Raw genomic sequence first — 27837 nt, forward strand, 5'->3', positions numbered from 1 at the left:
CCCAAAGGGGGAAACTCTGTCCAAGACATTTTTCACCCCAAGCGGAGTGTCCCAAAGAAGAATGGGGTACATCTCAGAGTCCTCGGTGCTTCCATGGAGAATGAGAGAGACTGTAAATTTGAAGGAAAGGGAATGATACGGTGTCATCCTTTCTGGTATGTTCTTATCTCATCCTGTTGGAAGCCACTCTGAGGACTGGAAAAGCAGAGAGAGGCGAGGGATCCTCACTGGAGTAAATGAACAGCCGTCGTCACAAGGAGATGATTTACTCTGCCAAGCTTAACAGCCGAGTAGAGCTAGGACGGAACAGGCCTCTCCTGCCGTTTCTCTGGCCCCCAAAGCCAGCTCTGGGAGGAACCAAACTGGTCCTCCCATTGACCCAAGAGTACAGGGTCCCACCTGGTCCTTTTCACACTGGGACTTTAAGCATTTCAGCTCCTTTTCTGCTTTGTTGGCATGCTTTGAAGAGAACTCTTTCCTGGCTTGACTTTTTAACAAAATAAACGAGCGTGGTACATTCCCCCCAAGAACTCTGCCACCAACTGCTCAAAGTGGCTTCAAAAGCAGGTCTGAGATGAAGCACAGATGCCAAATCGAATCTGCGGCAGACAGCGTGAAATGAATGGGTGCAATGCCGAAGCCACTGCGATGGGGGCAAATGCGCATAAGTGGTGGTTTAAACTGTAAGTGCGAAAAGAGCCCATGTTAAAATTCAAATGGAGAAACAAAACAAAAAAAACACACTGCTGCGGAGGAATGGGGGAAGAAAGACCACCAGACAAAGACTAGAAGATGCCGGGGAGAGGAATGGCTGATCAAAAGTAGCTGGCACGTATTCCAAAAAGAGCTCCTTCGCTTGATAATCTGAGAAAGCAGTAGTCTAGCATAGAGAACTCATTGCTACCAGATGCAAGAATCAAATAGGTAATACAGAGCTAGACAGCTCTGATTGTTGAGTTTCATACGAAGGTAGCCAAGGCTACTTTCAATATAAAATGATAATTTAAAAAAATCTTGCCAATTTATGCAGCACAAACCAATTAACACCGAGAAATCTCTAGCCCTGGTGGTGCAAGAGCGCCTTGAGCTGTGTGGGATTATAGCAAGGGCCTCCCGGGGGTAGATTTGGCACCCAAAGCTGCCTGCAGCATCTGCCCCTGTTTGGAGCCAGGAGGCAGACGCGGATCCAGCCGGCAATGCTTGCTTGCCCCGACAACATTGGCAGGAGCCGCGGCAGCTGAATGGGAGCCAGCCAAATGCCAGGGCTTGGCCCAACAACCAGACTATTGCCTCCTCATCTTAGATGGGAGCACCGAGCACCAAGGACATGCAAATAGCCCGATTGCCCAGGGCCAGCAGGAGCCTCTGGCCTTGCCACCCCCAGGAGCAGCCAGAGCTCCCCCTTGGCACCAGGGCAGCTCTACCCTCTGTCACGCCACCAAGGTCATTGCTGCCGGCGGCTTTGTGGGGGAGAGGAAGAGAGCGGCTGTGGGAGAGTTGTTTACACAGGACTTTGGAGCCTTTAGTTGTTTGGCTAGTTTGTCATGTTAACAAGGATAAACAAGCGCAAGAGAGAAAAAGCTGGGCAGGAAGCCATTCCCAAGGCCAGCCGCCCGTTGTCATCTTCCAGGAAGCGGGGAGGTGGGGGGAAGAGCTCTGGCCGGCGGAGAGTTAGGAGGACAGAGGACTAGCCACGCCTGCCCCACCTGGCAAGGCATAAGCACAATGCGGCATGCATGGAATTATGTGCGCGTGCGCCTGTCCCTGAACATCTGAATGTCTGTGCACGAAAGGACAGTTGAAAATTGTTTGCGACAGAGGGCCAATTTTGATAAGGTTCCCCCTGTCTGTAAAAACACGCTTGTTGCAAAATATGTAGAAAATGGCACCGCAGAGCTGAGCATTCGCTTGGGACTTTTCACATGGGTAGAACTGCCTGACAACCTGCATTTCCAGTTTAGGGGATTTCACTGGAAAGCCACACACAGGGGGTAGGGGTGGCTTCCTTTGGAACAGTCGCCATAAAGGAGTGCACACATGGTGAAAATTGTCACCAGGCCAGAATGGAAGATGGATGAAAAACGTCTGGAAAGATCGATGACATTTCTGCCAACTTTGCTCCTCCATCTTTCCCTGGAAATCCACATTTAGCACATGCAGCACCATCCACGAGCTCACTGAAGTAGAGGAAAGACTCGCCATCCTCAAATCTGTCCTTGTTTGTTGTCTCTTTTTGGCAGTTGTGGTAATCTGTCCGTCGACTGCAGTAAGCTTGCTGGGCCAAAGGGAAAAACTGTGGCTTGGCCCCTGCAAGCTCTTTCCAAACTTGGCAGCTCGCTTGCAAATTGCCAAAGAGATGCTGAACGCTTCAGAGGTCTAGGGGTCTCATATCAAAACTCTATGAGGGTAATAGAAGGGAAACTTTTCTAAAGCAGAAAATACAGGATTTAAGTTGAACAAAATAATTGTTCTTGGTTTTTTTTAATTTAAAGAAGTGAAGAGAGGAAGCAATTCATTCCAACAAGGACGATGAAGTTGACCAACGAAACACACCAGAACACGGCTGCTCCCGTCTCTCGCTTCACGCCTCTTTCCCCTTTGTCACATTGACCGGTGACTCTCAGCAGCTGGGAGGGGCTGGGCATTTCCACAGGAGTGACCAGCATCTTGCTGCCCTGACCCTTCCAGCCTCCTTCATATGCAAGAGCTGGTGTGAACGAAGGTCGTGCCCCACACTTCAGGTCCTCATTTAATTCCCCCCTAAACTCAAGCAGGTAAGTCATTTGAGTCTCAAACTTCCCCCCTTGCCTGCTTCTCCCAGCAAAACTGCTTGGCCTTCTAGCACCAGCCACACCTGCCAGTCTCCGCATCCATGTGGGAACTTCACACATGCATGTGACTCAAGGGAGTGGCCCTGGCCCAAGAGCCACCACAACATCGAAGCACAGAAAGAGATACGGAAAACTCAGGATTTTCAGTCAAGGTGGGTCACAGTCTCCATAGCAAGCCATCAGGGGGTGGCACCTCAAGCGGAACCAGATGCCCCAGAGGAAGGGGAGGGGCTCAGCCTGATCCCAGCAGGCCCGCCAGATCGAACACAGCAAGTAGTTATGTGTCGTAACGATGCCTGAGGAGTTGGCAACTCAAAAGGGACCAGGCACCCCAGACCCAACTGCTGCCTGTCCAACCCTGCTGAGTGATACACGCACACCCTGTCCCTGGTCCGTGCTGGAGAATGGCCTGAGTCACTCCAGAAAGCAAGCCATGCTGCACATGATGCAAGAAGCGCTTCCAGAGTCCCCAGTGAAAGGAAAAAGCTGACTATTAATTTATTGTGTTTTAATTATGATGTGAGCCGCCCTGAGGCCATTTGTGGGGAGGGCGGGATACAAGTCAAATAAAATAAATAAAAAATAAAAACCACCAGCAAATCCACGCACCAAAATGACCCCAAAGAACATTCCATGGACGCAGCACGGTCCTCCAGCAGCCCTCGGTGATGACACAGCCACACCGACACAAACAGCACAGCTCGTTGCTCGCAGCAGCTGAGAAGGCTCTTCCAAAATACACCCCCCCCCCTCCCAGGGTCACTCTTCAAAGCACGCAGATGAACTGAAGACGATGCTGCCTTCCTCGCAGGGTTCTGGTTTCTCAAATGAGATCAGCCTCCATCGCTTGCTTCTTCTTCCCAAAGGGCAAGGGCTGGAATCTCACACTGACAGCAGTGAAACTAGACACTGTGAGCGTGCCAGCAAGACTGCCATTAAAGGCTGGCATGAGAGGCTCTTACAATCTGGGCCTGGGACACCTGCTTGTTCTATATTGTTGTTGTTGTTGTTAACCATGGGCTTAAATACCACTCTTCTGGACAGATTAGTGCCACCCTCAGAGTGGAGATAAAAGTCAGTGTTAGTCTCTTTCATTCTTTGATTTTGGTTTCAGGTGGGTAGCCGTGGTGTTCAGCAGAAGAGCAAGGATCGAGTCCAGTTGTGCCTTAGAGACCAACTCACTTCAAAAAGGATGTGGAGGAACTGGAACGGGTGCAGAAGAGAGCAACCAGGATGATCAGGGGCCTGGAGACCAACAAGGAAAGACTGAGGGACTGGGAATGTTCAGGTTGGAGAAGAGGAGGTTGAGGGGAGACATGACGTATTGAAAAGGCGGCCATTTAGGAGAGGGAAGGGAGCTGTTCATTGGCAACAGAGGATAGGACTCGAAACAGTGGGTTTAAACTACAGGAGGGAAGGTACCAGCTAGACGTTAGGAAAAGCTCTTTCATGTTAAGAGTAATGCAGCAGTGGACTCGGCTGCCTGGGGATGTGGTGGGTTCCCCCTCATTGGCAGTCTTCAAGGAGCAGCTGGATGAATCCTTGTCGGGGATGCTTTAGCCTGTTCCTGCATTGGGCAAAGGGTTGGACTAGATGTTCTATAAGGCCCCTTCCAACTCTAAGATCCTACGATTCCAGAGTCCCAGTGCATGAGCTTTCAAGTGTCAAAGCTCACGCTTTGACTCTCAAAAGCTCATGCCCTGGAAAATCTAGTTGGTCTCTAAGGTGCAACTGGACTCGATGTTTGATTTTTGTAACATCTGGCCCGAGGAAGAGTTCGGGAGAGTTCAAAAGCCTGTCCTATGTTTTGTGTCATTTTGCTTGGACCCAGTGAAAGGTATTGTATGGATTTGGTCCTCCCCCCCCCTCACTTTCTGCCATTTCTCACATTAACCAATGTCTTCTCTTCCTTAATTGCCACAGGCAAAGGGGTGGCTTCCTTCCAGCAGCCTCTGACATGCCTGGAAATCGCTGCCTTGGTCCCGCACAGTCTTCATTTCCTGAGATGCTCCCTGCCCTTGTGACTTCACTTAAGGGCTCAGCTTTCTAAACTTGTTGGGAATCATCAGAAACTGGCAAAGAGGATCAGGGAGCATCCACCCGCCCTGCGCAGTTACATGCCCTCTGATAGCCTTAGCAGAATCCCACCGCTTCCCCCCCTCAACCCCAGCGCAATTCTCGACCCCCTGGCCTTGCAGCTTGCACAATGTTTACAAAGGGGAGGGGGGATATTTTGATTGTTTCTGACATCGGCTGCCCCGGATTATCCTATTGTACAAAGCAAGCCAAAAACGGCCTCTCTCCCGGCACTCTGCTGAGCTCTCTCAGAGGGACGGGAAAGAATGTGGCACAGAACACGAGAAGAAAGGGATGCACGGAAATGGGAAGCGCTCCAGCACCTGATTGCACCTCCAGCCTCACCTTCTGGGTGGCAAAAATAATCCCTGCAACAGGAAATCCAGCAGCTGGGGAGGGGGGCAAATGGCGGTTGTTTTGCTTTTCAGTTTCTGCTCCTAACCATTAAGGTTAATTGACTGTTTGCTCGGTGAGCGCACAGATTCAAATTATTGCTTGTCACGCATGCAGCATTTCTGCTTTGTAGAACACGTGGTTCTCTGCATGCTCAAACAGCCCTGAAGAGCAGGCCAGTTCCACACACCCACCCACCCCCGGCCCGTGCTGATGCTGAGAGCCAATGATTTGCCCAAGGCCTCTCAATAAGCAGAATTTGGACCTGAATCCAATGACGCGTAGAGCGCTGAAGACATGGCATCTCAGCCCCAAAGCAAAGTTCAGCAAGCAACTCACCGCTGGGCCCCCCAATGCCTGGGTACAAGTGCAAGGAGCCTGGGAATTGGTCAACTCCTCCCCTACTCATCAAAAGCCTCTCTTGGAATGTTCTACACATGGATTCATCCCTACTGGAGCTTGGCAGGAACCCCCGCGCAGGCACAGCAGGCAGCATTTCACCTGGCACTGAATGCCAGTGAGTCAGTCCTAATGCCTTCGTTTGTGACTGTGTGCGAGCGTGGGGCGTGGGGCTCTCCTGCCAAGGATCTGCGCCTCTTGCACCACCCATACACCTCCTGCATTGGGCCAATTTGAGTAATAAGCTGGGAGAAGAAAAATCGCAGGATATTCCCACACAGCTCGAGATACTGGGAGAATAATGGAGAACAGCAGAAGAGAGAGTGAACTCCAGTGTTAGTAAACTGACCGGACGGTACTAAGGATGAGTGAATGCAGGCTTCCCTGGGCTACAACAAACACACCGCTTCTTGGATTCCTGGTGAAGTTACACAGGATTCCCAAGCGTGTGAGATGTTGGGAACTCTGCCCCTCAGCCACAGAGGAACTGGGGGGCATGAATGAACTTGTGTGGTGCGGCCACCTGGAGCCTCCAATTGTCCTGGGCGAGCCCTGCAGGCGGCACAAGGGAAGAGAGAAGAAGATCCCTGGTGGACCCGACGGAAAATTGAACTAGTCCACCATCTGGTTCCCAACAGTGATCGTGCACAAAAGCAGTGACTGCCTTTCCCAACAGGTAGTCTTCAGTGGCCTGCTGCCACCCACGTGGGCCTTGGGCGCCTGGGACAGGAATGCCTGGAACATCCACCTTTTCTCAGTAAAGACCGTGGTCTCTTGGCCAAGAGCCACTGACTCATTCAAAGACCCCTCAAAAGCCACCTGAGTTCATGTGCAGCTGCACATTTTGGAGCAGCAGGTCCTACAAGCTGATGTGTGCAGAACATCACCGTGGGTCTGTTCCGAACCTGTGCTTCTGAGAGTCTCTCTACACGAGACTTCTTACACGAGGATGCTCAAGTGAAGGGAGACGCCATGTTAGCCGGGAAGTGTAGTTTAAAAAGTCAGAGGCAAAGGTTCTGACAATTTCCCCTCTGTACAGAGCCGGCAAAGATCACTGCTCAGAGGGCTTGCTAATTTCCTCTTCGCCTCCCCTAAGGCTCTGTCAATTTCAACTCCCCTTTGGGAGGCGAATTTAACAAACCTCTGAGCAGTGACTTTTGCAGGCTCTATAGAGAGGGGAAATTGACAGAGCCTTCGCCTCTCTTTCTGAACTAAGCTTCCTGGCTTGCATTGTGTCTCCCTTCACTTGAGCATCCTTGTGTAAGGGGTCTCATGTCATAATATAATCATAATAATAACACTCGATTTATATACCATCCTTCAGGATGACTTAACACCCATTCAGAGCAGTTTACAAAGTATGTCATTATTATCCCCACAACTATCACCCTGTGAAGTGGGCGGGGCTGAGAGGGCTCTGAGAGAGCTGTGACTGATCCAAGGCCACCTCGCTGGCTTCAAGCGGAGGAGTGGGGGAATCAAACCTGGCTCTCCAGATTACAGTCCTGCCGCTCTTAACCACTACACCAAACTGGTGTAGAGAGACTCTTGAGTATTATGGGAGAGAGGGGGAAAGCTCCCTCTCTCCGCCGCATGCCCAATGCTATAGACTTCTATCATGTCCCCTCTTAATATTTTCTCCAGACCAAAAACTCCTTTGCCTTCCCTTGTAGGGAAAGTGTGCCAGCCCCTTGTTCTTGGGGAGATCCTTCTCCAGCAGCAGCACCCCCTCCTTCCCGTGCCAGTTCTGCTTGCCAAAGCCGCGGATGGACCCGGCCCCTTCCAGCCAAGAGGTCACGTTCCCCACTGACTGGGACTGACAACTGCCCAGCCTCACAGAGCGCTCGAGGCGACTGTAAATCCACCTCCCTGCAAAGCCAAGCAATGACTCAGACCCAGATATGGGCACATGTGGAATCGCCTTTCTGATTCTTGCCCCCTGCAGTGGGGGTGGTGGTCGGGGGGGGGGGGTGTTGCAAAGAGCATTTAGGTCGCATGTGTGAATTTGGCCTGAGGAAGTCCCTGCCCTCCAGCAGCACCAAGGGAGAAACAGGAGACAACATTCCCAGCACCCACACCCCCCCCATTTCCCCCTTCCCGAAACATGCGCCTGAGCACCGGATCATGGCCAAGCACGAGGTCAGAGCCCAGAACCGCCCCCCCCCCCCTCTGGAGCACACAGGACCGAATCCTAACCCTTCCCTAGTCGGAAATGATTTCTGCGTTGTGTTAAAAATGGAATCAGCAGTGAGCAGGGCTGGAGGAGAACCCCCCCCCCCCGTCCACGGTTGCATCTGGAGCCCAGCTGAAGTGAGCCAGGGGGGATGGGATGGGCGGGGGGGGGGCTCATCTATTAGCAGCTGATGGCTGCTCACCTGATAATGGGGGGTGGGGGGGGTGGGGAGGGGCAGCCCACAAGACTGATCACAGATGGGCGGCTGACGGCACTGCTCTCCTGCCCCCCCCCCCCGCAATGCCTTTCCGTTCCAGCTTAGCCGTGTTTGTTTTGCTGTTGATTTGCTTGGCTTTTTCCATGTCACTTTCTGTCAAACCGCATGTATTTCCCCTTCCCTTTGCCAGCCCTTTAGTGACAGACTGGGTGAAGGGAGGGGGGGCAGTTGGGAGTGCTGGCCGCCCGGCAAAGAGCCCTTCTCTCCCCGGCAGTGGGAGGTGGCTCTCTGCCAGCTTCCCCAACTCTCAAATTGATCCTGGCACCCACCTGCTCTGCAGGCAATTAGACGCACATGGCATGGGACAGCTGTGTCCGGCCCCCTCCTCAGCAGAGCTCATGGTACAGGGGAGCTTGTTCCTGGAGGAGGGGTCAAGAATCCACGGGGGAGAACTTGTCCGAGGCTGGGCAAGGAGCCCCGAGCAAGGACGGCATCCTCGGGGACCGGTTCTTAACGCCAGCCATCTAGTGGCCAGTCACTGCACCGGGCTAGATCAACTTTTTAGAAATGGGACCTAAATGATGAAGGGGCGAAGGGGCATCAGGGGACTTATGAGGGCTCTTTGGTCATAGCTTTCCATCCACAGAGGAGCCACAAATGCCCCCAAAGCAGAAAAGAGCCACGTGGGTCATATCATGGTCTGGTAGCTGTGATCCTCTGCGACGTCTCTGCATGGGTCAGGTGTGCCTCCTCCGGTGCCAGCTTTCTCGCCCTCAGCCTATGTTGCCTCTCAAGGAACTGGCAGTGGCAGCACTAAGGGGCACGCACCATAGCGGCTCCACTATTAATCATGCACTGGGGGAGGGAGAACATTAATTTAAAATCCCGCCAATTAAATTAATTACCCTAAAAGCACCTCACCTGATTAGTTCCATGCGTTCTTAATGGCACTGACACCCCCAGGAGGCGCCTGGTGTCCTTAACATCCCACTGTGCTTGCTCTGGGGCCTTTCAGGGTGCTCGCTGGGGGCTCCACATAAATCCTGTTCTAATGTGAATCAGCGGGATCCCAGCTTGAACATCATCTACTTCCCACCCCAGCTGGTGGAGAGTTCCCGGGAGAGAAAGCAAGGCTGGTGCAGTCAGAGAGGCATCAGGGCTGAGCCGGCAAAGAGGGATCTCCGACTCAAAAGCCCTCCCGACTCTCTGCCAGCACCGCGGGAGGACTCTGCTCGGATCCTGCTAACAGCGAGCAGGCCACAGGCTTTCATTCAGGGCCAGCAGAGGTGGACCGATCATAGGGCAGGGCGAGGTTCACGCTTGAGTGGGTTACCAACTCTGGGCTGGGCTTGGGTAAGGGAGGGACATCAGCCAGGGCATAATGCTCTAGAGTCCACCCTCCAAAGCAGCCATTTTTCTCCAGAGGAACGGATCGCCATAACCTGGAGATCCATTATCATCCCAGGAGGTCTCCAGGCCCTGCCCGGAGGTTGGCAGCACAACACTTCTGGTGGCCGACTGGCCCAGAGGGGTAACACCATCCATCTGCTCCTGTCAGGCCAGCCAGGCAAGCGCCAGGGGCACTTACATGGCGCGGCAGAACGGTGCTGTTGCCCAGAAAACCCGGCAAGGGTATGATCCTCATCGAGTCCAGCAGGCAGTGGCAGGGGTGGCATCTCCCAAGGGGAGAGAGAGGGTGGCGAGAGCAGGCACAGGTCAGAGCACAAATGGCAGGGAGGGGAAAGCAGTTGCTAGGAGGATTACGCAGCTGTCTGGGAGCAAGCTTTTCAGAGAAGGAAGGAGACCCGGAAAGGAAAATGTAGTCTGGGGGCCAGTTCCTGAGCCAAGCCCCCTCCCGAAGTGACTGCAAGCAAGGCGTGACAAGGAGGGCACTGATGCTCTAGGGGGGGCTTGGCTCACTCACGTTCTCCAGGGCAAGGGAGGTGACAGTGGTGCACCCCCTGCTGAGCCCAGCAGGGAACACAAGTGCCTTTCCCAGGGTGACAAGAGACCCCGAACAGGCCCTGGGCATGCAGGGCCTGTTCGGAGACCCCAAACAGGCCCTCGCTTCATCCCTCCGTTTCTATTGCATGCACCCTTTCCTGGGGTGCATTTCCTGGGGTCCCTCCGTTTCTATTGCATGCTGGAGACGTGCAATGGAATCCACACCGCAGTCGGGTGGCCAAGGCCACGGCTCTCTTCCTTGGTCCTATGCTGCTAGAAGTCATGCTTCAGACCCTCCGTTTGTCCCCATATAGGAGCAAGTGACGGAACACCAAACGACAAGGAGGGAGGCAACGTTCTGGGAGAGGACCCGGCGGTGTGGATGGTCTTTCAGGAAAGCTTCCCCCGCCCCCACAAAAACATAACATTATTAACTCATCAAAAATCACTGCCACAGAACCAGACAACAGCCTTTCCCCAGTTCCCTTTCCGAGAGAGGAAGCCTCAGCAGTGCAGACGGCTCTCTCTCTTTCTCAGGTAGCTTCTTCAAACAGGCAGGTGAGATGCAGGATGCATCCACAGACTCTGGAGGCCGGGACCTCGTGATCTGCTCCCTCCTGACATGTTCCCGCCTCCCCCCCCCCCGTCCCACCCCCCTCGCAGCACCAGGTAGCAAAGAGAACACCTTTAAAAAGGGTTACAGGACAAGATCTCAACCATCGACAGCCCAAAAGGCTGAAATTCTCATGGCCGGCGAAAACAAGCTGTCCCATTGGGAAGAAGTCCCACTTTCCCCCGTCTGGTCTCAAGCCACGATTCTGCCTCCTTCCCCTTACACGTCTGGTGAGCAAAGCTTCCCGGGAAACCCAGATTAAGTGACTGAGCTCTCATCCCGCCACAACTGAAGCAAAGTCGAATAAGGGCAACTGTATCTGTTCACATTCTGCTCTCCTCCCTCCCCTAGTTCCAAAATACAGATTGTAACGTTTTGCAGGACAAGAACTTGGGGGTCCTTTGGTTTTGCTTATATTATCCTGAAAGCAGGGGCAGTGCAGGATAAATACCAACAAGGAAAAAAAAGAACACTTCACTTAGGTACACATCAATTGTTGCTGCATGCATGCACATAAAGATAACCCAGGGTGGGCAGAGGCAGAACGCATACTCACTTCCTACTTTGAGGTTGACCCGGTACTTGAGGTGCCACGAAGATCCCTCATAGCAGGAATACTGACCACTGTGGGAGAGGTCCACGTGCCTCAGGACGAGCCACGACCCGTTGAGGTGGGAGGCATCGAGGTCTGTGTTGTTGGCCGTCCAGGTGACTACAGCGCCCCTGTCCACCGACCCGCACTGTATCGTCACGTCTTTGCCCAGCTGTGCATACTGAGTGTGGGAATCTGGGATTTAAACAGGAGAAGAGATTTACTGATACTGTTGGGGGGACCGAGAGAGAGCAACACATGAGAACAGCCTTTTGCGGCCTGTTTAAAGCAGCAATTTATTTATTTAAAATATTACATACCTCTTGGCTTGCGTTAAAAATACAATCAAACCAGCACAAAGCAATAGTAAAAATAGAGAACACCCCCAATAAAAATAGAGAATATTCGGATTAGCCACATTTTTAAAAAAGTAATTACAGAAAGGAGAGAAACGAGAGATGCACAAAACCCATATGACTGCATCTCCGAACACCTACACCCCCCACTGCTTCCAACAAAACCCCTTCAAGACGCCAACTCTGCATGCTGCTTCCAACGGGAAAGATCAAGATGGGTAGCCGAGTTTGTCTGTAGCAGTAGAAAAGAGCAAGAGTCCAGTAGCATCTCTGTGTGTGTGTGTGTGCGTGTTATATGCCATCATTGCCTCCGACCTATGGCAACCCTATGAAGGAAAGACCTCCAAAACATCCTATCATTAACAGACTTGCTCAGATCCTGCAAACTGGAGGACGTGGCTTCTTTGATGGAGTCAAGCCGTCTCGTTTTAGGTCTTCCTCTTTTCCTAATGCCTTCTACTTTTCCTAGCAATATTGACTTTTTCAGAGTATCTTGTCTTCTCATGATGTGACCACAGTACAACAGCCTCATTTTTGTCATTTTAGCTTCTAGGGAGAATTGAGGCTTGATGTGATCTAGAACCCACTTATTTGTCTTTTTGGCCATCCATGGTATCCTCAAAACTCTCCTCCAGCACCACATTTCAAAGAAATCCATTTTCTTCCTGTCATCTTTCTTCACCGTCCAACTTTCACATCCATACATAGTAATGGGGAATATCACAGTTTGGATTATCTTGACCTTGGTTCCCAGAGAGACATCTTTCTCTTTAACGATCTTCTCGAGCTCCCTCACAGCTGCTCTTCCAAGTCTCAATCTTCCTCTGATTTCTTCATTGTAGTATCCCTTTTGGTTGTTGAGTGAGCCCAGGAATAGAATAGAAAAATCTTGAACAATTTCAATTTCCTCATTGTCACCTTTAAAATTGTGCAATTACTCAGTCGTCATTACTTTTGTCTTCTTGAGTAGCATCTATAAGACTAACAAAATTTGTGGCAACACAGGAGTTTTTGTGACCTGTGGCTCACTTCTTCAGATAGCTTCAGATATCTGAAGAAGTGAGCTGTGGCTCGCAAAAGCTCATACCCTACTGCAAATGTTGTTAGTCTTAGAGGTGCTACTGGACTCTTGCTTTTGCACCCATTCTTCACCAGCACCACCCTGGACTAGACTGTGCACAAGGTGACTGTGCATAGAATCCACCATCGTGCCTCCTCCGTCCCTGACAGAAAGCGAATTGGAAGGTGTGTCAGCGTAACTGTCTGCATTGGCAGACCTGCATGGTTCACATTGGAATTAAAGCATGCAAGTTTGGCACAGAGGAACCTGAGGAGGAAGTTTGCTAAAAGCACCGGATCCCTAAATGGTTCCCTAACCTTGAGGACTCCCCACGCTCGACTGTGCCATTGAAAGGTCTAAAAAACAGACGACTGAAGCAAAAGGCAGAGCATGAGCAGAGGCTAAAATCTCACCTGTGCCAGGAATGTACTAGGTGGGGTGGAGACAGCCCCCAACCCAGCGCCATCTGCTAAATGGGAATAGCAATGGAAGGCTTCCAGTGAGACTATGCATGTAAGAAGCCTGGATGCTCGAAAAGGCTAATGATTAATTATTATTAGTAGTAGTAGTTGTAGCACATGTGTGTTATAGGTGGGTGGAAGAGAGTGTGTTAACTGCTAACATGTAATGTGCTGGACCAGTGGGGGTTGACTGTTATCTGTTGAAAGTATTTACTTTCACTTCTATGGTAAGTGATGTATCTTTTCTCAGAGGCTGAGATGATTTCATTCCGTACTCTGTCTAGTCTAAACTAATCAGTTCCCATGTAACTCTTTGGGGGCTTTGCGCCAGAATGTCAACGGACCCAAAGGGCGGGAAGTTTCCTATAATTAGTAGTGCCTTTTTTTAAATAGTCACTTCTGTCAATTGCTACCTTTGTGTGAACACCTTGGACTGTATGGATCTCTAATAGTTGCTTCAACTGGAACGCCTGTGTGTTAACTGTGGAGAAGTTGAGAGACCTAACTGCCAGGGACTGACACTTGGTTTCTCTTACATGAACAAATGATACAGTAAGACATTCATGAGATCTGGTTCTACCTGCTGTAACTTCTAAAAATTACGAAAAGTAATGTCTAAAAGAGTGAGCGTGGCGTAGTGGTTGGAATGTTGGACTAGAATCTGGGAGGTCCTGGCCAGGAAATGCCATGATGTGCTCTGGACATCACAGAGGAAGAAGTTGAACATTCTAACACATCCCACAGAGATATTTTATCAGAAGGGTGCTTGTAGGAGGCGAACGACAGACAGCGGTTAAGAAAGCAGAGGGTCTGAACACCTGGTTCCACTAGGAACGGCTAGCAGAGCAGGGAGCATTTTGGGGTGGGTGGGTGTGCACGCACAGAGATTAAGCATGCAGGGATGTGTTGATGGTCTTCATACATTGAGAAGGACACTAAACAGAAAAAAGGGTGGGAAGGGGCAATGGTTCCGCCTAGCCACCAAGGACAAAAAAGGACAGTGGGGGAAGAGGAAGGGTGAGCCTAGTTAGAGGAAACTTGTAGGCCGTAAAGGCGGTTCAGCCATGGAACAAACCACCCAGGTAAGCTGCAAGGGCCTTTTCCAGAGTCTGGGCTGGCATCGGACAGGGGTCTTTGGGGACAGGATGCCCTGCCTCTGGGTAGGAGCCGCACTGGACAGGCGTCCATCTCTATTGCAATTCAGCAGTCCTGGGGAAGGGGTGGGGGAGGCACGCCTGCGATTACGTTAGAAGAAGCTTCTTGGGACTTGCAAGAGAATTCCAACCGACTGGCGAGGCGTGACCTCTCCTTCCACAAAAGCTGTGTCAACTCTGCCCGAATTTGTCGTGTTTATCTACACAACTAATAAATCTGCATCCTTTTCTGCTGTGGCTGCCAATTTGCCTTTCCCTCCAGCTGTGGAACCTCAACGCCTTTCCCTCCAGAGGTATCCCCGCCAGACAAGAGATGAAAGGGGGGGGGGAACTCTGAGTGGAACCAAACCCAAGAGACTGTTCTAACACTGCCCCCCCCTAAAAACTTGACCCACAATCGAACCCAACCTGTCAGTCTGCCCTTCTGCCTGAGGGCCAAATTACTTTGGCAAAAACACACTGAGATAACAGCAGCTGTGGGGCTAAGTGGGAGCACTTAGGGGGAGGTTTACCAGAAGGGGGAGGGGGTATTTAACCCATCTTGCACCTGCCAGTGCCCTGCAAGCTGCCCCTCCCCAAAATTTATCTCCCCACCCTAAGCTGGCCTCACACAGCTGTGGGGGGGAGGTTAAGACACACACACAATTCTCTTTGGCTAACGCATCAGCATTTCATGGACAGAGTATTTTGATCTGAACATTTCAGTGACTGACATGGGTTCATAGGATCATAGAATCAAAGGGTTGGAAGGTACCTCCAGGGTCATCTAGTCCAACCCCCTGCACAATGCAGGAAATTCACAACTACCTCCCACCCCCACACACACCCAGTGACCCCTGCTCCATGCCCAGAAGATGGCAAAACACCATCAGGATCCCTAGCTGAACTGGCCTGGGGAAAATTGCTACCTGACCCCAAGGTGGTGATCGGCCTTATCCTGAGCATGTAAGAAGAAGCCACAAGAATTAAGCACTGATGTAGCCCTTCCTGCCCTCCCTCCCATGATCTGCCCAGGTTCACAGAATCAGCATTGCTTTCAGATGGCCATCCAGCCTCTGCTGAAAAACCTCCAAGGAAGGAGAGCCCACCACCTCCCGAGGAAGCCTGTTCCACTGAGGGACTGCTCTCACTGTCAGGAAGTCCTTCCTAATGTTTAGCAAAAACTCTTTTGACTTAATTTCAACCCATTGGTTCTGGTCTGACCTTCTGGAGCAACGGGGTTTTCCCCATTCAGGATGAAAATGGAACCCTCTTTTTCTTGCCCTTATTAAAAAATTCAGTTAAAAAGCAGCAATGGCATTGGAGAGCAATGGAAAAGGAACCAAATGAAAAGACTCACAATCACACAAAAAAAGCATAAGGAAAGAAAACGCCCTGCAGGAAAACTCTGGCTGGGGCATTCCCCCTCTCCCCCCCCCCCCGTTACATTTAGATGCTCTTATCTCATCTGAACAGTACAGAGGCTTTTCCTTGGCTGCCTACATTCCATGAACGAGGAGGGAGGGGGGGGCAGGGCACCCGACACCGGATACCTGCCCACTGTTTGGAGAATTGACAGCCATTCACAAAATCCCAAAGGAAAAAAAGAATAGGAAATTAAGGGAGGGGGTCAAACAATCCCAAAATTCAGACCATCTTCCACGCTGCTCCCTACGCCTTGGGAAACCCTTAGGTCGCTGCTCTCAAGCCCCTTCCGAGATGAGGGATGCCAGTTCTTGAGCTGGAAAGATCAGGTGGAAGGGGTTCCAAAGCAGGTGCAGAGTATGTCCAGAGGAGCACCAGAACTGGATCTCAGCTCTCAGCTGTACGTCCACCCAAGTATACTAAAGAAAAATGGAGCAGCGGGGGGAATCCTTGCTTCTTAGTTTCCTGGAAACAGGCCCAATACGTAGGGTTGCCAAGTCCCTATACATTCCCGGTGGTGGTGGTGGTGGGGGGGGGGACCTGGCACTTACCTCGTGCCGGTGGTGTGCTTTCTCTTTGCGTGTGCCCCGCGATGACATCACTTCTGGTAGTGACATCATTGTGCTGGACATGGGAGCACGTCCGCTCTCCATGCGGGGCTGATTCAGCCAGTTTGGGGTCAAAACAAAGCGCGGGAGCACTCCCACAGCCGGCGTGGTGATGTCACTACCGGAAGTGATGTCGTCATTGTGCCCCCTAGGAGTGCACGCACCCTGCCTGTTCCTGAGGTGCCCTCCAGGGGCTTCCCACCCCCCACCAATCACTGGCGGATTGGCGGGCAAGGGGGCAAACTCCTGGGAATTTGCCTGCCAGCAGCGGGCACCTGGGAACCCTACCAATGGGACCCACTCCCCCCCACAAAAAAGAATAAAAACCCAGCCAGGGAGATACGCCGCCAGTCAACTCTCTTTCCACCTACCTCCCTGCCTCTTCCGACTCATGCCCTGCAAAACGCTCTGGTTTCTGACTCAACAGGTCCACACGGATGTGTGCAAAGCTTGGAGGGGGGGGAGGTGCCCACAGAGTGACTGGTTGTGGGACATAAGCATGTTTATCATGGGGGGGGGGGTTTAAACCATCGCCCCTATGCGAACACAGAGGCATGTATGAGCCAGTATGCAGCATGAATTTTAATATTTAATGTTTTTAAATGCTTTTAAATGTATTATTTAATGTTTTAAAATGTTTTTAATGATGTTTGTATTTGTTATCCGCCCTGAGCCTGCGAAAGCGGGGAGGGCGGAATATAAATATAATAAATTAAATTAAATTAAATTAAATCATCAGATTTGGTCACTGAGGCACAGCTCTGCCAATGTGATGGTCTGGGTACCCGTTTGATTGCCATTCAAGGCCTTTTTGCATCACAGTTATAGACAGAGGCTCTAAAATCACATCAGCAAGTTCCCTGGGATGCCATTCGTCCGGCTGAGGGGTTGATTTCATTTAGAGAAGCCAGCTGTAAGCATACCTTCCCTCTGCCTATCCTATCCTGCAACTCCCTTCCTTCATCATATGCTCTCTTTTTGCCAGGTTGAGCACAGCTTCTCTTGCAAGAGATGGCCGAGGCCAAGTAGGAGCTGAGCAGTTTTGCCTTCTGTCCGTCTCCTGCTAGGATTCCACATCCCCCTCCCCGCACTGGGACCACCACTTCCATGTTATTTTTCTCCAAACATAACCAAAGAACCCTTTCTCGTTGTGTTTAGCATCTCTCGTTAGCCTAAGTACATACTGAGCTTTACCTTTTCTAACACTCTCCCTACAAGCCCTGGCTATTTGTTTCTATGCATCCTTGGTCGTCGTATGCCCCTCCTTCCATTTCATAAACGCGTCCTTTTAAATTCTCTGCTCATTATAAAGCTATCGTGGCTTCTGTTGGTAGAGTTCAGGAAATAATCCAATGCACACTTTGAAATTTGCTTTCAATGAATTTACTGCAACAGATTTTTTTTGCAAAAGACAATAACTGACTGCAGGCCATTAATGCAACAGAGGGGCCTCCGGAGCACAAGCAGTAACACACAGCGGAGAGATAAAAAACAACAAGGGGTAGGTTGAACTGCAAGAGAAAACGTTCCATAAACCCTGAACACTAGAGAATGCTCCACAGCTCCCCCTAGGGTACAAGTGGACTAAACTACTTTTCCAGCCCTATTGACAGTACTCTTAGCAGGCTGCTGCTTCTCCATCATCTTCTTTAAATGCTTCCTGTTTTCCCTTCTCATTGGAATAGTTTGTGATTGTGCTTTTATTTCGCTATTAAGAAACTCCCACCCCTCTCGAACTCCCTTCTCCCTGAGCATTTCTAACCACGGGATTCTACCCAGCAATTCAGTATGCGTGTTGAAACTAGCTTTTCTAAAATTCAACCTATATGTTTGATTCAGGCAGCGTCTTCCTTCTCCAAGATCTTAAATGCTAAAATCACATGGTCACTGCTACCCAGGGTGCCCACTAATTTCACCTCATCAACCAGTTCTTCCCTGTTGGTGAGAAACAAGTCCCAGATAGCAGACCCCCTTGTTTCCCTCTCCGCTTTCTGAAAAATGAAGTTGTCAGCAAGACAAGTCAGGAATTTATTAGACCTTGCATTTTTAGCAGAGTTTGACTTCTGACAGCTATCAGGCTTACTGAACTCTCCCATGATCCCTGTGTCCCATCTTCTTGACAGTTTTGTAATCTTGGCTAGGACTGCATCATCCAAGACTTCTGCCTGACTTGATGGTCTACAGCAGACCCCCACCATAATATCAGCATTATTTCTTTCTCCGTTTATTTTTACCCAGAGGCTCTCAACTGGACTTCTGTGCTCACATTCATGTATTTCCTCACAAGTATATGCATCCTCAGTATATAATGCTATTCCTCCCCCTTTCTTTTTAGTCTGTTCCTTTTAGGCAAACGACGCCCCTCAAACCCAATATTCCAGTTGGGAGTAGCTCTGTGGCAAAGCCCTTGCTTTGCCTGCCATCTCCAGTTCCAGGGTTTCAGGGAAAGGCCTGAAGATCTGGTTCGGTCACAGCAGACAGGCCTGAGTTACAGGAACCCCCTTGCTTTGAATGGCTACCTGCTGCTGTCTGTGTTTGTGGTGTTAAACAGGCACCCCTCCCCTCTGCTCCCAGCAGCTCTTCCGAGCCTGGGACGTGCCTCGGTATTTTAAGTTCCAAATGTCCATGCTGTGGCGGAGCAGAAGGAAGCCAGAGGCGCGGGGACTCGACTGATCCGCCGGTCGCCTCCTTCCATCTCGGCACTGTCTCTCTCCGTCATGAATAATGAAAGACATATTTACAAAGAGTCACAGGTGTATGAAGAGATTGACAGGCAGATGAAAGGCTCCAAACCCTGCGGCTTACAAAATGAACAAGATTCGAGGACGCACGTGGAAAACAGCAGCAGCCCCGCTGGGCTGACCGGGGGGGGGGGGGGGGGGTTAACTGTGAACACACTGAGGGATGGAGAGCAAGCTGGGAAGGAGCGGCTTTGCCTCAGAGGGCACAGAAGCAGTGACCCCCTCCCAAGATGGCTCCCTTGGAACCATGCAGACCTAAAGAGCATCCAAGCATCCCGGCTACATCCGACCAAGCTGGTCCTGCACAGGCCAGCCCCGTGGGTCAGTGGTTTTCTTCCAGGATGCCTGTGAAGGCTGACACCGGCCTGTGTCGTTTGATCCTCAGTCTCTGGTACGCTGGCTCTGAAAATGGTGGTTCCACTTAGCCACTGGTGGACCTTGCCTCCATACCATAGTGTCCCCCCCTCTGAAACGGCTGTTTTCTCCAGAAGAACTGATCTCTGCTCTCTGGAGATCAGCTGTAATTCTAGGAGAACTTCAGGCCCCACCTGGAGGTTTGGGATCCTACCTGTGAGCGAGGCTAGGCTGAGAGGGAGCACCTGGCCTGTGGTTACGCAATGGCTGTGTACAGATCTGGGCCCGACTCATAAAATTTACGGACTGTCAGTTACTGAGAGAGAACTGGTACAAAATGTTCTTTAGATGGTATGCTGCCCCCAAAGACATGGTGAGAATTAGTAAGGGTTACAGTGTTGGAAACGTCAAAGCACGGACGCAACATTTTACTACATGTGGAGGACCTGTAAGAGAGTACGAAAATATTGAATAAAGATACATGAAGAGATGCAGAAGATTCTCAAACTCTGAAAAACATGCTCTTAAACATCCTACCAACTAACGTTAGAAAAGAACAAGGAGATCTTTTCCGTTACGTGGCGGCGGCAGCAGGAGTATTATATGCAGCAAAATGGAAAACAGATATATGTCCTAATATGTCGGAGCGGAAAGATAATATTTATGAATATGCATCAATGGCCAAATTAATTACTTATCTACATAACAGACTGATAGCCAAATTTTGGGGAAAATGGAAGGATTTCTTTGACTCCTTAGGCAGAAATCAGCATTAAGGTAACTTAGTATAAAGACAAGAAGATAAAACATAGGGAATCAAAGAAAAAAAAGCTGATATTATAGTTTGAATAAGTAAAAGTAACCAAGGAGAGGGAAGGAGAGCTATTACACAATTATGTTTAGTTATGGCAAATTTTGAATGTATTTTTTATTAGTTCAATGTAATTTTAAATGCAGTGTTTGTATAAGTCTCAAACCAATCCCAAATGTACTGTTTATATAAGTTTCAACTCAATTTCAAATGCAGAGTTTGTATAATCTTTTATTATGCACTTTCTACTTTCATCTTTTCTTTTAAAATAAAATTTCTTTTTAAAAAATAGAGATTTGGGATCTAGTCCAACCACTGCACCACACTAGCTCTCATGTGACCCAGAAGGGTTGCCAGCCTCCAGGTAGGGGCTGGAGATCTCTCGGAATTACAACTGGTCTCCAGGTAACCAAAATCGGTTCCCCTGGAGAAAAAGGCTGACTTGGGATTATATGGCATTATATGGCCAGTTTGTTGTAGTGGTTAAGACTGGCAGGACTCTAATCTGGAGAGCCAGGTCTGATTCCCCACTCCTCCACTTGAAGCCAGCTGGGTGACTTTGGGTCAGTCTCAGCTTCTAGGAGCTCTCTCAGCCCCACTCACCTCACAGGGTGATTTATTGTGGGGATAATAATAGCATACTTTGTAAACCGCTCTGAGTGGGTGTTAAGTCATCCTGAAGGGCAGTATATAAATTGAATGTTATTATTATTAATATTATTATTATTATACCCACCTGAGGTCCCTCCCATTCCCAAACCCCGCCCTCCCCAGGCTCCACCCCCAAATCTCCAGGAATTTCCCAACATGGACTTGGCAGCCCTAGACCCCAACCGCACCCCTTACACTGGACCTGCTGCCTCCAGAAATGTCTAGACAAAGAGAAGATGAAATGACTGCTAATCTTGACCTGCTGCAAACTCCAGTTGATGAAAATGCCAGTTAATTGGCCTTTCCGGGTTTAACACAATATTCCCCCTACCCTCGTATATTTTCACGTTTCTAATCTGAATTACTTTCATCACATTTTGGGCACAATTTGAAGAAAAATGGAATATACATTTTATAGACCATACTTCTGAAAATACTACGTGTTTGTTACAGGCATCAGGCCAGAATCTCAGGGTCAATTCCAGCCTGGCACCTGACCGTCTTCCTGGAGATAGAATGTTGAGAGCCAGTTCGGTGTAGTGGTTAAGAGCGGCAGGACTCTAACCTGGAGAACCGGGTTTGATTCCTCACTCCTCCGCTTGAAGCCAGCTGGGTGACCTTGGGTCCATTGCAGTTTTCTGGAGCTCTCTCAGCCCCACCCACCTCACAGGGTGATTATTGTCGTGGGGATAATAATGACATACTTTGTAAACCGCTCTGAGTGGGCATTAAGTTGTCCTGAAGGGCGGTATATAAATCAAATGTTATTATTTGTCAAAAAAGCTTCTGATGGCTCCAGAGCAAGGGGATCAACGCTGTGGTGGACCCTGAATTTGGCACCACAAGGCCTTCCTGCCGCTTTGGTTTTTAACTAGTGTTTCAGTGAGCAGGCAGAACTTCCCATCAGTCTAAAAGATGGAATTTCCTGAAGACTCAGAACGTGTTGTCCAGCCCTTCAAAGACCACTCTGTTAAGCTAAGAAAATTGGGTATTTTCAATAGATGGATGAAATACAACTTTTACCTTTCAACCACAGTTCTCATAGCTAGTTCGATGCCTCCAAGTGACTGCCAGCTCAATCCCAAGAAGAATGGCATGAGGGGGCCCGGATCAGTTGCCCCCCTTACTTAATTCAGGCAAGTGCCTACTGAGGTGATCTGGGTCAGAGCTAAAGCCCCAAAAAGATTCTGTGGCCATAGGGCTGCCAGTCCCCAGCTGGCGGCTGGAGATCTCGTGGAATTACAACTGATTTCCAGGCAACAAAAAATGGCTGCTTTTGAGGGTATGCTCTATGGTGTTATACTCTGCTGAGGCCCCTTTCCTCCCCAAACCTCACCTTATGCAAGTTCCACCCCCAAATCTTCAGGAATCTCACCCCAGAGATGGCAACCCTATTATCCATTATTACCTCCTTCCCAAGGCACTCTCCATCACAGAGCGAAACTACACAAGACACCTGACACGTGTTCTTCACGTGTTGGTTTCCTGCAACACATGAAAGAAAGAATGGCCGCTTGATGCAATTCTCTGCCAGGGAGAAGAGGGAGAGAATCTCTCCCACCACTCAGCTGGTGTCATTGAAGTTGAGGACCATATTGGAGAGGGTAGCACAGGAAGCCAGCAGCCAGCCCCCCGCCTGCCCACCTCGCCACGCAGCGGTGGTGCCCAGCACTCCCTCCTCCTCCAGCCCTAGCCAGAAATGCTTGTGGCAGCCCCAGCCACCAGCTCTCACTCGAGGACCAAGTGAGCACCACATACATTGCACCGCCTTGCTAGGAACGAGGGTTGCAGCATAATCCATTCGGCTTCCTCTGGCCACTGCCAGCACGCTCCTTAATATGAGCAGCCATTCTTTCTGACTACACTTCCCATGGGAACTTGCGGGAAACTGACATGTGAAGAACATGTGCTTGGCATCTTGGTGTAGTTTCCCTCTCAGACATGGTTCTAGCATGTTTGGGTCAGGTGAACAAGTCTCCCCTCCCTCCATTTAGTGAAATGCGCAAGGTTTGAAAGCAGAACGCTTAGCTGATTTCTTTTTCTTGTGACAAGAGAAGCCGTAGCAAAAATGATAACTTAAAAAAAAAATCCCTAACATGGCAAACCGCATGCCCAACATTGCTGCAAGGCAAGTTTTCTTTGATCACACGTTTCCTCTGGTCCTGTCTGCTGTGATATCCTTTGTCGCTTCCCCTGTGCCGCTGCGTGAAAGATAAAAAGGCTCGTGGCTCAACATGCTTCTAAGAACAGGTAGAGATAAATACACTGATTCCAGAAACAGAAATGACAAGTGTGATCTGCCACCCAGAGGCCCGGCAATGTTTGAAAAACACAGAGAAGGGAAACCGAGGTGCATCCCCTTCTTCTTCAGAATGCTTACACTATGAGCCAGAATCTTCCTCCTCTTTGCCGACCTGAAGTCTAGCTAGTTAAATATTTGCACTGATTCAGACCCCAAAGACAGGTAATCCTCTAAAAACCAAACCAGGGGTTCTTTTTGGTTCAGCGTACAAATCGACTTTTCCATACTTCCTAGCTGTCCTCTTTCAAAGCTCATCCTTGCCCGAACAGTTTGGCTTGCTTTCATCTTGCTACCGGCCTCTGCAGCCCAACCTCTCCATCTGTTCTCTCTTTACTCTCAGACTTCAAATCCTGCCCTACTGGGGAAGGGAAGCCCCGCCCACTCTGCTGCTGATGCTGAAAGCTGCCGTGACCAGGAAGCATGCTGCGTAAGGAGGTCTTTTCAGCATCCCAAGTCAAGCAAGATAAGGCAGCGATCCAGCATGAAAGTGATATTTTGAGTTTTGAATGACTACTCCAAATGGTTTCAGGTGGGCAGCCATGTCAGTCTGCAGTTTCAGAACAAAATTGGGAGTCCAGTAGCACCCAGAGCCCAAATCTCCCAGGATATAAACTTTCCAGGTATAAGTGAGCCAAAGTGCACTTCATCAGAAGGAAGAGCCATCAGCCCTTATAGGTCAGAAGGTGGAAGTCACCAAGAAGGGACGGCAGCAGTCAGGATGCAGAGGTACAATGCAAACATAACCTGCTTGCTTAGAGCCAGTTTGGTGTAGGAGCCAGTTTGCTGTAGAGGATAAGAGCGTGAGACTCTAATCTGGTGAACAGGGTTTGATCCTCCACTTCTCCACTTGACGCCAGCTGGGTGACCTTGGGTCAGTCACAGCTTCTCGGAGCTCTCTCAGCCCCACCCACCTCACAAGGTGATTGCTGTTGTGGGGATAACAATGGCAAACTTTGTAAACCGCTCTGAGTGGGTGTTAAGTCAGCCTGAAGAGCGGTATATAAATTATAGCGTTGGAGAGACATGCATAGAGGTGCGAAATGAAGAAAACTGCATCTGGAATGAGATGAGAATCCTATGTCCCTACCAGCTCTGGGGTCCCATTGCCCTGAACTTGTTCATGAATTCTAGTTCCACAATCTCCCTCTGTAACCTCCTTTTGAAGCTCCTCTGTAGAACTGCTACTCTTAACTCAGCAAGGGAATTCTCTGGAGGATTAAAATCCTCCCTGTTTGGAGGGACCCTATTTGAGTGGAAACGCTGCATATTTTTTTAGGAAATACATACAATAATAAAAGGTCCTTCTGCTGGTTTCTAAGTTCTGTGATATTTAATGCCACATTTATGCCTGCATATTCTCCTGTATAGGGACTGGCTGGTTTGTCCAAGGTACAGTGTAAAAGGACATTGTTGATGCTTGATGGCATCTATAACATTGGAAGATGAGCAAGTGAACAAACCTGAGATGGCACGGCTGGTGCAGTTAGGTCACGTGATTGTCTTTTTAGCGTGTATGTGGGGGAGAAGTTGGCACATTGGTTTATTCCAGGCCCTGGTCCCACAGTCTGTGCCCACTGTAGGTGGTGCGATATTGTAAGTGTGAAGTTGTTCAGGGGGCTTTCTGTGGGCCAGGAAAGATCTGCCTCCCCGTGAGAGAGAAGAACATCATTATTTAGCATAGGTTGTAGGTCATTAATGATGAGTTGAACCAAGTTAATCTGGGAGCTGAAAGTGACCACCAGTAGTGTTCAGCCTTTTGTTATTTCCTATCTTGAAGGAGATTATCCTTGGGTACCATTCTTGCTTTGTCAATCTGTTTCCTGAATACATCCGGTAGGTATTTTATTTCCAAAACTGTCTTGTCGTAGATCTCTCTGATGAGAATCTCTGTCAGAGGGACTGGAGTGGCAATAGCTTAGAGCTTGGCTGAAGCCAATGGATTCTTTGGTGTGCTTAGGGTGGTGACTGGAGGCGTGTACGTATGTTTGGCGACCAGCAGGCTTCTGGTATAAGACGGTGTTAATGCACCAATCATGTATTTGTACAGTAGCATCTAGGAAACGTGCGTCTTGGGTGGTCTGGTTGACGGCAGGGTGAAAGTTGCCGAGGCCCTGGGGAACCCGGTTAAAAGCCTCAGTCAGCTGGGAAACTTTCTGGGTGACCCTGAGCCAATCACACACCCCCAGCCTAACCTATCTTGTGAGGTTCTTTTGGGGATAAAATGGAGGAAAGGAGAATGATGTCAGCTACCTTGGACCTCCCATAGGGAGAAAGGTGGGATTTAAATGGATCTTTCTATATAAAAGGCAAGCTGTATTGGTGACGACACACTTTTTATCCTGGTGCACCTGTGCAGGAGCACCAGGATAAAACGTGTGTTGTGGCCAATGCAGCCTCCAGAGGGCGCCACTGCAGTGGGACAGCCAGGAGGGCACACCCACCCCTCCAGAGGGAGTTGCGGTGGTGGGACGGACACGTGAGCCTGCCCACTTGCTGCAGAGGGAAGCCCAGCATTTTTACTCAATTTTACTCAAATGCAAGACTAGGTTTTTCCCCCCAGGTATGCTATCTACAGGAAAGAAAGGGGGAAAAGAGAGAAGGTCATCTTACATTCACGTGTAAGTTACAGAGCAAGATTCAACTCCAGCAACACCTTAAAGATAGCCTTGACCCCTTGAGAGATAGTGTGGTGCATTGGCTACAGTGTCAAACCATGTTCAAATTGCGACTCTGCAATGGAAGCCAGTGGGTGACCTTCGCCAGTCACTCATTCTCAGCCCAACCTTCCTCACTGGATTGTTGTGAGGATAAAACAGAAGAAAGGAGAATTATGTATGTTATCTTGGGTCCCCCTTGGGCAGAAGGGTGGAGTACAAGTGAATTTAAAAGAAGACCAACACGATCTTCAGGGTATAAGCTTTTGAGAGTCCAAACTCCCTTTATCAGACCAATATGGCTACCTACCCCAAACTATATAAGTTACAGTTATGTCTAGAGGTGGGCACGAACCAAAATATGAATGAAAATTCATCATGAACCAGGCCGTTTTTTGGTGCGTGAACTGGCGGTTTGTGGGATGGCATTTCTTTTTTTAAACTTTTTATTTTGCATTTTTATATAACTTTTTCCAAAACTACAAATAACCAAATTAAACAACAGCATAATGGGCAATACATGGAAGAGATGAAAACCTTGATGTTTTAACAAACAGCCAATATTAACATTGAAAACAATACACTGAGTATAAGAAGTCACATTATAGCAAAGAAGCTAAGTGTATGTAAATCTACGTTAGGTAACTGATTGGTATTATGACAATAGGTTAAAAATGGTAGCCATTGTACAAGAAAGCACGATTGATATTGTGGATTATCTAAGCCTTTAAGGTGATCCGCTATTTTTTCCATTATGAAAATGTCCCATAGTTTTCTGAGCCATTGTGATACACTTGGAGTTTTTTCCTGTCTCCAGGTTGAGGCTAAAAGCAATTTTGCCGCAGCGATCAATAAAAATATCAGATTTTCCCCAATAGGTGGGACCGTCTGATCCTCCCAGAGTCCTAGCAGGATTACTTCAGGGCACTTGGGAATTGCATAGTTTGTTATTGTTTTAATTTTTTGTATGATTCGATCCCAGAACAACTGAATTTTAGGACAAGACCACCATAGATGAATATAGTCTCCATTTTGTCCACACTGTTTCCAGCATAGTGGATTCGTTTCATGATTAATGTGGTGGAGAAGAGTGGGAGACAGGTACCACCTCGCCATTATTTCAAAGGATGTCATTCCGATGCTCACTGCTTTAGATTGCAAGCAGTTTCCTGACCAGATGGAAGACCACTGAGCATCAGATAAGATTGTATTACAGTCTCTGCTCCAGTTTGCTTGGTATTTCAATGTGAGCTGATCATTCCTTGAGTTTAAAATAACATATATTTTAGCTATTAAACCTTTCCTATGAGATTGTGTTAATTTAAGTAAATATTCAAAGTCAGTTAGTTCACGCTTTAATGAGGTTACAAGTGGCTGACTTTCTAGTAGGTGTCTGATTTGGAGGTATTGAAACCATGGGATCGTAGCATTTGTATCCTTTTCTATTTGAGCCTTGTTCAGGATAATCCCATGTTTGGTTATATCAATAATCCTGTTTTGTTTAATTACTTTCCATAATTTAAAAGAATTTAAGTCCATGCCAGGTGGGAACCAATTCTGATCTATAAAAGATGATAATGGCGAGATGGTTGGAACAAGATGTTGCCTTAACTTGTCCCATATGTCTAAGGTGGTTCTTAGAAAGGGGTTAGTATGAATTTGAGGTGGTCTATTCTTAGGTTCAGTCCATAGTGGGATGGCATTTCTGATGAACTGTGATGATTTTTAGGCTGGTTTGTCTGGTTCGTTTTTTGGTTCGTCACTGACGATAAGTCTGGTGTCGATCAATCAGCTTACTCAGCAACGGTAGGGGGGCTTTCTGTAGACCTTCTGCTGACTCGGGAGTGATGTATTCACAAACCAAACGAACCGGTTCGTGAACTGGGTAATTTCATGCCGGTTTGTGGTTCGTGAGATGCTATGAACCACGAACAGCAACGAATCACCATTTTCCTGGTTTGTGCCCATATTTAGTTATATCTAGCAGTAGAAACGATTATGTGTATAACAATCTCTGGAGGCTCATCTTTCACTCAGGGTTGT

The 27837-nt window shown here is 49.1% G+C and overlaps 1 protein-coding gene across 4 annotated transcripts in view; it reads right to left on the bottom strand.

The window, feature by feature from the left end:
• CNTFR (ciliary neurotrophic factor receptor) overlaps window positions 1–27837 on the bottom strand; it is a 379352-nt gene that overhangs the window by 102187 nt on the left and 249328 nt on the right. For all 4 annotated transcript variants that reach the window (XM_054986878.1, XM_054986875.1, XM_054986877.1 and 1 more), the window contains one exon: window positions 11203–11433. In XM_054986878.1, coding sequence (XP_054842853.1) covers window positions 11203–11433 — 231 coding nt within the window. The remainder of the gene's footprint in view (window positions 1–11202; window positions 11434–27837) is intronic.

This window comes from Eublepharis macularius, chromosome 8 (assembly GCF_028583425.1).
Source record: "Eublepharis macularius isolate TG4126 chromosome 8, MPM_Emac_v1.0, whole genome shotgun sequence".
Lineage (NCBI taxonomy): Eukaryota > Metazoa > Chordata > Lepidosauria > Squamata > Eublepharidae > Eublepharis > Eublepharis macularius.